Source organism: Mastomys coucha, unplaced genomic scaffold (assembly GCF_008632895.1).
Source record: "Mastomys coucha isolate ucsf_1 unplaced genomic scaffold, UCSF_Mcou_1 pScaffold22, whole genome shotgun sequence".
Taxonomy (NCBI): domain Eukaryota; kingdom Metazoa; phylum Chordata; class Mammalia; order Rodentia; family Muridae; genus Mastomys; species Mastomys coucha.
In genome coordinates, this window is record NW_022196905.1 from 27,241,278 (window position 1) to 27,255,084 (window position 13,807).

The 13,807-nt window shown below is 43.8% G+C and overlaps 2 protein-coding genes across 24 annotated transcripts in view; one reads left to right on the forward strand and one right to left on the reverse strand.

Annotated features, from left to right (window-relative positions):
- The window catches only part of Prr14l (proline rich 14 like), a 55,460-nt gene extending 53,484 nt beyond the window's left edge, over positions 1-1,976 (reverse strand). For all 5 annotated transcript variants that reach the window (XM_031340715.1, XM_031340711.1, XM_031340712.1 and 2 more), the window contains exon 1: positions 1,749-1,976. In XM_031340715.1, the coding sequence (XP_031196575.1) occupies positions 1,749-1,778 (30 nt within the window). In that variant the 5' untranslated portion in view covers positions 1,779-1,976. The remainder of the gene's footprint in view (positions 1-1,748) is intronic.
- An 8,502-nt stretch (positions 1,977-10,478) lies between these two features.
- The window catches only part of Depdc5 (DEP domain containing 5, GATOR1 subcomplex subunit), a 132,532-nt gene continuing 129,203 nt past the window's right edge, over positions 10,479-13,807 (forward strand). For 4 of the 19 annotated variants that reach the window (XM_031340728.1, XM_031340734.1, XM_031340735.1 and 1 more), the window contains exons 1-2: positions 10,774-11,214; positions 11,483-11,605. In XM_031340728.1, the coding sequence (XP_031196588.1) occupies positions 11,548-11,605 (58 nt within the window). In that variant the 5' untranslated portion in view covers positions 10,774-11,214; positions 11,483-11,547. Of the gene's footprint in view, positions 10,739-10,771; positions 11,215-11,482; positions 11,606-13,807 lie in introns of those variants that run through there. The other 15 variants (XM_031340729.1, XM_031340733.1, XM_031340736.1 and 12 more) reach the window with 11 other exon arrangements.

The following is a 13,807-nucleotide window of genomic DNA, read 5'->3' on the forward strand; positions in this document are numbered from 1 at the left end:
GTGGTGCATCCCTTTAATCCCAGCACTTGGGAGGCAGAGGCAGGCGGATTTCTGAGTTCGAGGCCGGCCTGACCTACAGAGTGAGTTCTAGGACAGCCAGGACTATACTGAGAAACCCTGTCTCGAAACCCACCCCCACCTCCAAAAAAAGGTTTTAAATTGAAAACGCTCTTGATTCTACTGACAAAAGACACCATGTATGAAAGACTTTCATGTACTTATCTAAGGGAAAGTGGAAAGAAGCCATATGCATTGCTTTACACACTGGAAAGGCACAGGCTTTTACTTCAGAGGGCAGGAGGCTGGAGAGGATGTGTAGAGAAGGGGAAGCTTTTTTTTTTTTTTCTTTTTAATTGCCAACAAAAGCAACTGAAGGGAAAGGAGATCTAGACAGATTTGGTGGACAAAGAAAATCTGGCTCCTGGCGCCAAGTTTCTCTCTTAAGACTCTTAATGGAGAGATGGAGGCAGGAAGACCAAAGACTTGGCTACCTAGCAAATTTGAGGCCCAGCCTGAGCTACCTGAGAGCTTATCTCAAAACAAAACAAAAAGTGGCACATGGTGGTGCATGCCTGAACTAGTAGTGTCCTATAAAGTGAGACAAGATTATCAGGGGTCAGAGGCTAGAGGCCAGCCTGGGCTACCTACTGAGTTTGGGCCTGAGCTCATATCAAAATAAATAAATAGATAGATAAAATGATAACCTGTTTCCAAAACTTAATTACTTTTTTCCTGATTTTCACTAAGGCTCTCTGTTAACTTGGGGAGTAGAGTACAGTAGGACCCAAAGTGAGAGGAAGTGTCCTTTATCTCAGGAGCAGGGAAATCCTTTCTGGTGGAAAGAGTGGGTTGAAATTTGTGAAGGAGTATACATTCAGGCAAACACCAGCTTCTCTGAGGACCCAACTTTTCTTTAACATATCAATTGTAATAACTGACCAAAAGTTCACTGTGCACCAAGCATTTTCGACAAAACTCCCCTTGAGACCTCATGACAATTCAGAGAAAAAAAAGTACCCAGGTTACAGATGGGCTATAACGACAGGGGATGAGTCAAGGTCATAAAGATGTTAAGTGGGAGATACAAACCTGCAAATATCACACTCCAAAAGAGGAGAAGCAGCTCAGTGAATACTAAAAGACCTAATAAAAGCACAAAAGGCAAGGCTCCCTTGGTGGACATGATTGGGGGAAGGGGAGAAAAGCTGACTTACGATATCATAAACTCAGGGCCTCTCTCTATCTCGGGGTCAAAGTGAAAAATAAAGAAGGAGAGACAGATCTGTTTCTTGCAGAAAAGATACCTCTGTCACTTTTGGGAAAGTTGATAATCTTCACTTGGAAGACGCTGACCAAAGTGGGGGTCGTTTAGGGGTTACCCCTTAAACGCTCCTTTGAATAAAGAATTCCCTTTGGCACCATAAACGGGTCTCCTTTCGCTGACAAATCCACCAGAGCCGAGGTAAGGCGTATATACCAACAAGGGGCGTCGTCCTCTCCAAGGAGAGAAGTTGGGGGGGTCCCCAGCAGATGGAGGTTGAATGGGAGCCTCCTTCCCCTGGAACCAGGACTGTTTCTTCCCAGCGACGTGGAGCCTGATCTCCTGGATGTCTGTGGATGTTTGTCACTAACAACGCTACTGCGGTGCCCTTCGGCTCCCTAAAAAGGCTGGGGGCCCGGACTCCCTTTAGTCAGCACCATCCGGCGGAGGACCCCCAGGCCGTCGTGGGGCTGCCCAGGCCTCTTACCCTGTGGCCTCCTTCACGGCCCGTGCTCATCCCGCCACTTTGGCCTCGGCGGCCGCCGTCCCCGCAGTCCTCGCCGCCGCCAACTCTACCAGATCTTCTGGAGCCGAGGCCCCAGGGCGCTCCAGCCTCCACCACTTCGACAGAGCCCTCCCCCCTCCCCACCGCACTTCCTCATCCGGGGCCAAACCCAGCCATGCGGACGGGCCTCGATCCCGCCCCCGCGCGGCGCGCGCGCAGTCGGAGGGCGGCTCTTCCCAGCTGGTACCTCCACCCTCTGCTAGCTCGGGACACATTCAGCCCTGCCCCCAACGCGTTGACTTTTAAAGAAAAACACACCCTTCGGCTCAACACATCCTGTCTCCAACTGTTACCAGAGCTATCTCCATCTCTATGAGGTGGACAGATGCCACTCTAGGGACCTGTTTGCTTCCATCCTGGCAGATCGTGGGACCTTTTGATAACTGTAATGAGGGTTTAGAGATTTATTTATTTATTATATGTAAGTACACTGTAGCTGTCTTCAGGCGCACCAGAAGAGGGCGTCAGATCTCATTATGGGTGGTTGTGAGCCACCATGTGGTTGCTGAGATTTGAACTCATGACCTTCCGAAGAGCAGTCGGTGCTCTTCCCCTCCGAGCCATCTCACCAGCCCAAATCAAGGGTTTAGGTCACAGCATTCTCCTATTGCTTCTAATCACACTAGCCACTAAATCCAAAAGATAACCCAGGAAAGTAGTTGGTTGCACTTTGATTTTTTTTCATTGCCTCTTTAGCATTGAAAGTACCGCAGTTTATCTCTGTGTTGCCTTTTTCTTTCCATCCTTGTCTGTTTTCTTCCAGACTATATTCATAGCACCTAAGGAAGTGTCTGGAAGAAATTAGAATGGATCTGGACACGCCTTTAATTCCAGCACGTGGGAGGCAGAAGCTGGAGGATCTCTGAGTTCAAGGCCAGCTTAGTCTACAGAGCAAGTTCTGGACAACCAAGGCTACACAGAAAACCCCTATCTCAAAAAGAGAGAGAGAGACAGACAGACAGACAGACAGACAGAGAAATTAGAATAGAAAAGGGTTGGGGAGGGGATTACTGTGTCCATACAATATAATTAACTTGCCCCAAATCACACAGGCATGATTTAGAAACAAACACCTATAGTTTCCTGAAGTTCAATGGCCTGGCAAGAGATGGAGGCTTTGGGGGAACTGTAATTACCTTTTCTCTGATTAGGATCTGCAGAGGAAGCCTTTAACCCCAGCAGAGGAAGCAGAATCTCTATGAATTCGAAGACAGCCTGGTCTACATTGGATTTAATTTGAGACAGGATCTTACTTTTTAGCTCAGGCAAGTCTTGAACTTGTTATGTGGGCCAGGCTAGGCTCAAACTCTTGATCTACCTGCCTCGACCTATTGGATAAAAGGAAAATAGGCATGGCATGTGCGACCATGCTTGGCTTATTCGTTTTCTTAAATCACATGAAAGTATTATTCATCTTACTAAAGTTTTATTTTTATCCTTATAGCTCCTCTCCCTCTCTCTCTCTCTCTCTCTCTCTCTCTCTCTCTCTCTCTCGTGATAGTAAATGTTGTAATAGGGTTCGCCCTATATAGTCCTAGCTGACTTGGAGCTCACTATTTAGATGTGGCTAGCTGTCTTTTTTCTTTCTCTTTTTCCAAAGTAGCCTCTTAAAGTCTATCAACTTTTTGTTTGTTTGGTTTTGGATTTGGTTTTGAAGATAGTTTCTCTTTGTAGCCCTGGCTGTCCTAAAACTCACTCTGTAGATCAGGCTGGCCTTGAACTCAGAGATCCACCTGCCTCTGCCTCCCAGGTGCTGAGGTTAAAGGCGTGCACCACAACCACTTGGCTAGAGGTTGAGGGAAACTCTTAAAGAAAAAGATGTCCCAACAAGTAGAAGCATAGGGCACCCTAGGTTTAACATAATCAATGGCCTGGATAAGGTCGGGATCTTTTCTCTTTTCTGAGTTTTTCCTCAGCTTTTCACTGTCCACCTGGGACTATCTAATAGTGATACAAATACAGAAAGAGGCTGTAAGACCACTGCAGCTGTTTATTTACCCAGGTGTATGTGCATGGCATATGAACATGATCAGGCATGCATTACTGGGCTTACATCCCACAGAACATGTGCATAGAGCAGAGAACTGGTTTTTCTTTGAGAGCGGTCCTCACCTTTCCACTTCGATTTTGAGGCAAGATCTCTAGTTTCTGCTGCACTGAGTTCTCCAGGCTAGATAGTAGCCCTTAAGCTTTGGGACGGTTCTCAATTAGTGGGCACATGGCTTCCTGTGATGAAAGTCTCAGGCTGCCTGCAGGGCAGTGGTGGCACACGCCTTTAATCCCAGCACTTGGGAGGCAGAGGCGGATTTTTGAGTTTGAGGCCAGCCTGGTCTACAGAGTAAGTTCCAGGACAGCCAGGGCTACAAAGAGAAAACCTGTCTCAACGCACTCCCCCCCCCCCCCAAAAAAAAAAAGAAAAGAAAAAAAGAAAGTCTCAAGCTACCCAGTTCACTGTCTCCCCTGCTGGGTAGCTTGTTATAATTAAATTTTTAAAGTAGCATTAAAACCATAGCTATTGTTACTGATTCTAGGAGGAACATAGAGAGCTAGGGTATTTCACTGGTACAGTTTGATTAGCATGGACTGGTTTAGTTTTCAATCCCCATTTCCGGGGAAGAGCACTGTCCCCCAGGAGTCAATTATCAGAACTGAATATCAACAACAACCAAAAGATCACAGAAGCCTAGGAATATTTTAGGGTTTGGCTTGGTAGAGGCCTGCACACTGGACACTTCCAAGTAGGAGCTATTCCGTTGTGGTAAATTTATAACCACTACCACCCCCCCCACACACACACACACACAGAGTTGGATTTCTGAAGGTGACTTAATGGAGGCAGAAAAGCAGAAAAAGAGGTAAGTCTGACTTTAGGCATGATTGTGTTTATTGGCGGACATACCACAAAGACATAAGGTGGGGCGCTGGGGGTGGGGGAGACACACAATCTCAACCATGTGGATGAAAGAGCCATATGTCCCACGCTATGCGGAAGAACCCCTCATGTCCCACTCAATGCAGGATGATGAGAGAATACCCCAGGAAGAAGGCTGAAAACTTTATATGGGATAAAATTACTACCGCTCCCTTTATACTTCCCCTCCTGTAGTCCCTTGCCTGGCCGCAAGGGAAGCTGGGAGGTGTAGTCTTTCAGCGGGAAACTATCATTCTAACTCTAGGCTATAGAGGAAGGCAGGGCTGTCTTCCTGCTGCGGAGGGTCTTTGTCAGAGCAGTAGTTATAGGTCCATTGAAGAGAAAGATCCTCTGGTCACTTAGCAGGAGGAAAGTTTTAATTTGATCGGTTGTAATGGATCTTTGTGGTTGGAGCAAGGACAGTTATGGGGTCCTTGGAATAGGTGGTCCTATGGTCACTTAGCAGGAGGAGAATATAACTTGATCAGCTGTGATGGATAATGCAATGGTCGTCCTGTATCTTGAGGAGACTTTTGAAAAATAGTTGTTAAAAGGCTGTAGGCAGCTGATTTGATTACAGACTAAACCTGAGAGATTTCCCTGGAAAGTTGAGGGAGAAGGGAGCCAAGGCAGAGGAGACAGAGTGGGTCAGTGAGAGAGAGGCTAAGTGGTTGTGAAGTTGATTCAGGGTGACCATCATTGGTCCATTGTCAGGACTGCTGCACTGGAACAAACTAGCAGACTTTGCAGGGAGCTTCAGAGCTTCAAAGGAAGGGAACAGGAGAAAATAGAAGACAAATCTAAAGAATTGTGTTTGGCCCAGGATAAAAGGGATGAGTTTCCCTTTCAGCCAGTTTTTCCTCAGCATCCAAAATGTCTTTTTCAGATACGTCAGGAACAAATGGATCAAATGGAGTTGTTGTAGGGTGAAAGCCATTGGGAGACCTTACGGGAAACATTTTGCTTGGGTGTAGGGTGAAGTTGAGTTAGTAAAACAGGTAAAATGCAAAAGCATGAGTACAATAAAAATGAATGAAGTGATCAAGGGGAGAATGCAGAGTGGGAGGGAACCAGAAGGAATTTTTACCCAATTAAAGTTTGATGGTGTGGAGGTAGCATTGCTCTGGGAAGAGGGCTCATATCCCATCCTTAACAGCAGTTAGTTCTAGTACTGTTAAATTTTGGAGTACTTCAACAGCCAAGGAGTCAAGCTGGTCCTGAAGAATGTTAAGCTGATCTGAGCTAGTGAGACAGAGGGGTAAATTGATTCAAAGAAGACTTCTTTTGTTATTGTTTTTTGTTTTTTGTTTTTTTTTTTTTTTGACACAGAGTTTCTCTGTGTAGCACCGGCTGTCCTGGAACTGGCTCTGTTGACTAGACTGGCCTGAAACTCAAGAAATCTGTCTGTCTCTGCCTCCTTAGTGCTGGGAATAAAGATGTGTGCCACCACTGCCCGGCACAAAGACTTTGTCCAGCTGTTTTAATTCTGAATCCCCCAAGACAATGCCCAGCGCGGCAAGAAGAGGGATGAGTTAGGTGGCTCATTAGACCCTTTCAGAGGTAACTTGAACAGCTTTTAGGAGCTGGAAGCATTTATCTCTTGGTGTTTTGAGCTTACATGAGTGGACCAACAGTTGGACTGCCATAGATGACAGTCCATCCAAGAGATCATGAGAAAACTTAATAGTTGGCAAAGATCCAGAAGGATGACCTCGGGATAAGACCTGAGGTAATGACTGTACTCTTCATGGGGAACATTCCTGTATGTGTGTGTTATGTTGTGTAGCTTTGTGTTTTTTTGAGACACCTAACAGTGGGAGCGGGACCTGTCCTTTACTCCTTTTTTTTTTTTTTTTTTTAATAGAAGTCTACTGTCACTGTCTTCAGACACACCAGAAGAGGGCATCAGATCTTATTATAGATGGCTGTGAGCCAACATGTGGTTTCTAGAAATTGAACCCAGAACCCCTGGAAGAGCAGCCAGCACTCTTAACCACTGAGCCATCTCTCCAGCCCCTGTCTTATTTACTCTTTTATGTGCTTTTGGGTCCCTTCTCCTCCTACTGGGCTGCCTTAACCAGCCTTAAAATGAGGGGATGTGCTTAGCCTTTACTGCAACTGGCTATGCCGTGTGTGGTTGATGTCTCTGGAAGGCCTGCCCTTTTCTGAAGGGAAATGGAGGAGAAAGTGGATTTTTGGGAGAAAGGAGGTGGAGGGAAGGTGTGGGAGGAGAGGAGAGAGGAGAAAGTGGGGTTCAGGTGTAATATGTGACAATTAAAAAGACGTTATTGAAGAGAATAGTTCATCAGTATCAACATGAGTCAATATAACATAAGGTTAAACATAGAATTAACATAAGATTAAATTCAATCATGCAACTGGCTGGATCATGTACCAGAGTAGAAGGATGAGGTAACTTTGATTAGCTGTTTGTTTACCTCAGACTGCTGCATATGGAACAAGCACCAAGAACTTTGTAACAGAAGTCAGTTAAAGTCAGCATCCAAGGGATGAATCTGAACAAAAAGTGTCCAGTGACATTTCTTTCCCTTTTTTTTTTTTTTAAAGATTTATTTATTACATGTAAGTACACTGTAGCTGTCTTCAGACACCTCAGAAGAGGGCGTCAAATGTCATTATGGATGATTGTGAGCCACCATGTGGTTGCTGGGATTTGAATTCAGGACCTTTAGAAGAGCAGTCAGTGCTCTCAACTGGAGAGCCATCTATCCAGCCCCCAAGTAACATTTCTTGCTTCCACGTGTGATGAATTGTATTGTTTCTGTTGTTTTTGTTGTTGAAGACACTGGATGTCCTGGAACTGACTTTATATACCAGCCTGGCCTCAAATTCACAGAAATCCACCTCACCTATTTCTGTGTCCTGAGTGCTGGTATTAAAGGGGTATACCACTACCACTGCCCAGCATTGATGAACATTTTTATATTTCCTTTAAATATTCAAAATACCAGCTATTATTTAATAATTTTTTTTTGGTTAGAAACAATTCAATAAGTTAAAACATTAAAAATTGGGACTATTACCTTATATGGCTGTATCTATTATGTCAAAACATGATAATACATATTTTATAGGAATTTTGTTAACATTAAATTATTATATTCTAGGACTACACAGTAAATGTATTCTTATATTGTCAGGCTATTTAAAAGATACAATTTATTTCTATGTTGTATTTCTCCCAAAGAAATGATTTTTGACTCATTGTATTGCAATAAAACTTAAAAAAAAAATGATTTTCGATTTCTAATTTAAAAAGTATACTCCAGAGCTGGAAAGATGGCTTAGCGGTTAAGAGCACTAACTGGTCTTCCAGAGGTCCTGAGTTCAAATCTCAGCAACCACATCGTGGCTCACAACCATCTGTAATGGGATCTGATGCCCTCTTCTGGTATGTCTGAAGACAGCTACAGTGTATGCATATAAAATAAATAAACAAATCTAAAAAAATAATAATAAAATAAAAAAATAAAAAGTATACTCTAGCAGGTAGTAGTGGTGCATTCCTTTAATCCCTACACTTGGGGTTCAGTGTTCCTAGTTGTTGAGCCATCTCTCCAGCCTCCCAAAGGTTTTTTTTTTTTTTTTTAATTAACCTTACTAATAGAACCTTTTAAAAGATTTCTATGATATTTTCATTCCATAGATTCAACCAATGGATGGAAGATGAAACCAGTCAGTCATGTCAAATCTGTAATATATAATTCACATATATTAACAAGAAGACTAAAGCAAGCTCGGCTCCTTCTGTCGCTGGCCAGCCCTGTAGTCCACCACATACCAACAGCAGGAAGCATATTTATTAACATCATTTTATTTAGAAATAGATTGTTTTAGAGGCATAATTTATAAAGACAGATAACCAAATTAAATGAACTATTGGCTTTTGGAATTTATTATCAGAAACCATCCACAAAAATCCCTGCCAAAGCCTGTGTACCCACTGTAGGCATCGAGGTGCAGGCACTGGCTCTGGAGACCTCTGTCTGGGTAGAGAATAGATTATTTTATCAAGGTGCCACAGGGGAGCCCCGGTTGGGGAATATCTTCATCTAAGTCACCCCTTGATGAAGAATCTGGGGGCTTAAGATATCACTTAATAGAATCATTTGTTGACTCAACAGATGCAAAAACAACTGCCAAAGACAAGGCTTGGATAGTCTAAAGAACTTTGCAAACCCAGGCAGTGGTTGCACAGGCCTTAAATCCCAGCACTTGGGAGGCAGAGGCAGGAGGATTTCTGAGTTCAAGGTCAGCCTGGTCTACAGAGTGAGTTCCAGGACAGCCAGGGCTATACAGAGAAACTCTGTCTCAAAAAACCAAAAAAGTAAAAATAAAAAAAAAAATTAAAATTAAAATTAAAATTAAAAAAAAAAAGAGCTTTGCAAAACTGTGAGTTTGATCACAGAGCATCTGGCATCCCCCTTTAAAGAGGCAACATGGTTAGGGTGTGTTTCCTGAAAGTAGCTGTTGCCAAGAGAAGGAATTGAATGCCAGGGTAGAGGGCGTAGTTGACTGAACTAGCATGCGGGTCTCATTATCAGTCACAGGTTCCTCTGTGTATAGCATCCTCATGTCAGCTTGGGAGACATTGAGGGCAGAGTGTGGGCAAAGTGTAATTGCTATTTGCCTCTCCGCTCTCTCTCTCTCCCTCTTTTTTTTTTTTTTAAGATTTATTTATTATTATAAATGAGTACACAGAAGAGGGTGTCAGATTTCATTATGGGTGTTTGTGAGCCACCATGTGGTTGCTGGGGTTTGAACTTACAACCTTCGGAAGAACAGTCAATGCTCTTACCCGCTGAGCCATCTCACCGTTCTTTAAGACATTTGGAATGTGGATGCAGACTCGGAGATCCTCCAATGGACAAGAGAATCTACCTCCCCCAACCTCCATTGTGAGACATGAGGAATAATTCATCTTTAGATAAGGAGATTTTTTTGGCTTTGTTTGTTTTGGCCTACATCGTGGGAACGGGTCAGGCTTTCTAGCAGGTCCTCCTTCCCATGAATCCTTATTCTGTAATGAGGCTAACACACAAGTTACTTTGGTTGGATGATTTATGCCCCATCTAAGGAAACTCCTAGACCTTCTGCCATGTAAGCCTATTGTAGATTTAACCCACTGTACTCAAGCATTCAATGTTTTGAATATTATTTTTTTATCAAACAAATTTTAAGTTTATACTTGTTTTGAGTTGTGGATGTTAGGTTTAATTTTGACAACAAAAGAGTATATAATGGGAAATAAATTAGTCTCTCCTTCCAAGCTTGTCTCTGTACATGTTACATTTGTACTTAGAATTTCTTAATTATATTTAACAGGTTTTTTTTGTTTGTTTTTATTTTCTGAGAACAGTTTTCAATAAGTTAGCATCTCGCTCATGAGTTATACACACCCCCGTTTTTTTGCTGCATAGTCCAAGAACTCTAAGGAATGTTCAGTACTCTTGTCTCCAGAGATCTGGATTAGAAGGATGAGCCACTACACGCAGAGACTTTTGTACTTTTCAATAGCCCTCTGGACCAGGCAGAGTTACTAACTGCGTCAATCACATGGAAACAGCTCAGCGAGATAAGAGTCGACTCTTATCAAGTGCCTCCTATTATGAAATCACTCTCTGAAACGAAGGTCTTGGCTGTGGCTCTACTTTCAAATTTCCCTTTCAAAGCCGGCAGCACGGTAGACCGTGGCGGGAAACGCCAACGGGAACTCAGTTTGAAGCCAGAGTCGAGGCCACGCCCCCAGCCCTCCCCACCCCACCCCACGCAGGCCGGGAGGAGGAAGTGGCGCGGCCACCGAGACGAGGCGGAGGCAGGGCTAGAGCGGTCGGGCCGGCTGAGCGAGGACCGGCGAGGGGCGGGGACTTGGGGCGGAGCCTCGGGAGCGGCGCGGGCTCAGGTGAGCGCTCTTCGGTGGTGCTGTCCGTCTGGCTCCTGGAGCTCTGGTGCGGAAGCCACGCGAACCGTAGGGGCTCAGGTGGGAAATCCTGAGGAGGTCCTGGAGATCTGTCCAGGATCCGGCCTCGGGCCCGGCCTGAGGCGGGGAGGGGCTGTGGAAGTGGGGGTGAGTCGAGCGCAGCCTCGGGCTGAAACTTGAGGGGCTTGAAGAAAGGGTCCATGAGGCAGGTTCGAGGCCCGGCTCTTCCTGCAGCCCCCGTGTGACCTTGGACCAGTGTTTCTCTCACCAAGCTTCCGCGACCGCAGCGGTGAAATGGAGGCAGGACGGTCCGCTGAGAGTTGGTGTACATTAGAGGTTCGGCAAAGAAACCCCAGCCTTCCTCAGTTCTCTCTTCCCCAGGACATTGTTAGTGGACCGTGAATCATGGGAGTGCTTAACAGTTCGAGTGACCTTGGGCGAGTCGCTTGTTTTGACGTTTCTCTACAGATGTGATGGATTAAGCTCTTCGAATATCCCTGTACTATTTTGGTGTTCCTGATGCAGACAAAAACAAGGTAGTGCCCCTCTTACGACAAGCCTCCTTTTTAGGTATACGGTAGAGAAAATAACTTTAGAGGATTGACTGACTAGACCTTAGCCCAAGCTCCCTTTAATTTTTAAAGCACACTTCTATTTGTTTTTCTCTCTTGGTAATTGGAGGAACGATATAATGCAAGGGTTGGCACGCCTCTCAGCCGAACAACAACCAGTACCTTCAAGGCCTAAAATTAAAGAGCAATTTTAGGAAGCCTGACATTCTGATTGTTTTTGTTTGTGTTTCAGTAGCAGGAAGGCAAGATGACTTCCCTGCTCCAAGATCGGAACAGCTGAAGAAACCACAAGACAAAATGAGAACCACAAAGGTCTACAAACTTGTCATCCACAAGAAGGGCTTTGGGGGCAGTGGTCAGTATTGATTGATCTTTGGGGATTGTGTAAGTTGGCTGAAGTTATGATGTGCCTTAAAAATTACCCATATCAGCCGGGCAGTGGTGGTGCACACCTTTAATCTCAGCACTTGGGAGGCAGAGGCAGGAGGATTTCCGAGTTCGAGGCCAGCCTGGTCTACAGAGTGAGTTCTAGGACAGCCAGAGGTATACAGAGAAACCCTGTCTTGAAAAAAAAAAAAAAAAAAAAATTACCCATATCACAAGTGAGGCTGGACAGGTAAGAGTGGAGCAGTATCAGCAATCAGGAATGATTGGAAATGAGAGCATAGGATCTTTTTGAAAAAGCATTCACATTCAGATTTTGTTTTGTTGTATTTTGAATCCAGGTTTTACCATGTATCCAAGGCTCATTTAGAATTCACTGTGTAGCCCAAGCTGGCTTTGAACCCATTATCTTCCTCCCTGTGTATCTGGAAATACTCCACCACACCTGAGTTAATTTTCCTCCTGTTTTTGTTTGTTTTGTTTTTGTTTTTCTGTGTAGTGCTTGGACACAAGTTTACTAGAAAATGTTTCTATGACAGGGCTGCATCCAAGTCCTCTCTTCTGGTTGTTGTTTAATGTTACTTACTTCAGAAATCAGAATTACTGACAAAGTGAGATGGTTTTGTTTTGGTTTTGAGACAGAGGCTTATAGCTCATACTGGCATGGGTTGAACTCAATATATACTGGAGGATGATCTTGAATTACTGACCTTCCTTGCTTCTTACCCAAGAAGATTTCAGGCATGTGGTCCCACATGGTTCTACGTGGGTCTGGATAAGGAACCCATGCTTTTTGCCTGTGAGCAAGCACTCTGTCATGGAGCAATACCTCCAGACCTTAATGAGTCCTCTTAAACTTTGTATTTCATTCAATATTTATTTATGTACATGTGTATATCTGTGTTATGTGGATACTCTCGAATGTGTGTGCCTATGAAAGATAGGTGCCAACCTTTAGTATTGTTCTTCAGGAGCCATATTTTTTTTTTTTTTTTTTGGACAGACTCTTGCTCTGTAACCTTTACCGGTTTGCAGTGCTGACTAGTCTGGCCTTGAACTTACAGAGCTCCTGTCTTACAGAGATAGTTTTGCCTACTAAGTACTGATTAAAGACATATCAGTAGCTATTGTGAATGTTTATTCATGTATTTCTTTTTCTTCACCTTATTTTTGAGACAATTCCTCAGTGGGGTCTGGGGCTTGTTAATTTAGGCTAGGCCAGCTGGCCAGTGAAATTGAGAGAGAGCATGTGGAAGCTCTGCCAGAAACACCTGGATTCTTTATGTTTTGATTTAGAATTAGTTCGGTACTTGCATGTTTAGAAACCTTTTGTCAAATTATTGCGGTCCTCCTGTTTAGTCATATTAACCCCACTATTTATGAAACTGACCTAAACACTTATGAAGAATAGGTAGCCATTGAATAAATACAGAGATAGCTTCAGCAGAGGGGATAACAAGAATACAGTATATATGATATATATAGTGTATATAGGTGTGTGTGTGTGTGTGTGTGTGTGTGTGTGTGTGTGTATAGGACAGATATAGCTTGGTGATATACCTAGGAGACCAGAATTCTAACCAGTAACCCTATCAAATATAAAGACTGTGAGTACGGTAAAATCTCTTGTCTCTAAGGAGTTCTTTTCACATGAAATGATTAGTTCACTGTAGTGGCTTGTGCCTGTGACACAGAACTTTCCAAGGTTGAGACAGGAGGAAAGTTTGCTGAAAGTTTGACTGTTTCAAAGGGAAGAAGTAGTAGCTAGATGTGGTGGTGCACACTTTGAGTCCCAGCATGCAGGAGGCAAAGGCACTGGTTCTCTTGTGAATTTGAGGCTTCCCTGGTCTGCATAGTGAGCTCCAAGCTACACGGTGAAACTCTGTCTCAAAACAAAGAAAGAAAAAAGTAAGAAAGAAAAGAAAAAGGAGAGAGAGAGAAGGAAGGAGGTAGGGAGAGAGGAAATGAAACAAGTAAAACAATGTGCTCAGGGAGCTTAATTTAGACAGTGGAAGTTCATCACAGGGACTTCACACACAGTGGAACTAAAATTGTCAATGGAACATTTCAAATAAAAAATGAGATTAACTCAGTCAGTTCTTTACTAGGCTGAACTTTGTGGAGTATAATTATATTGAAGTCTACTTTTATTTTGAGGTGGGTGGATGGATGG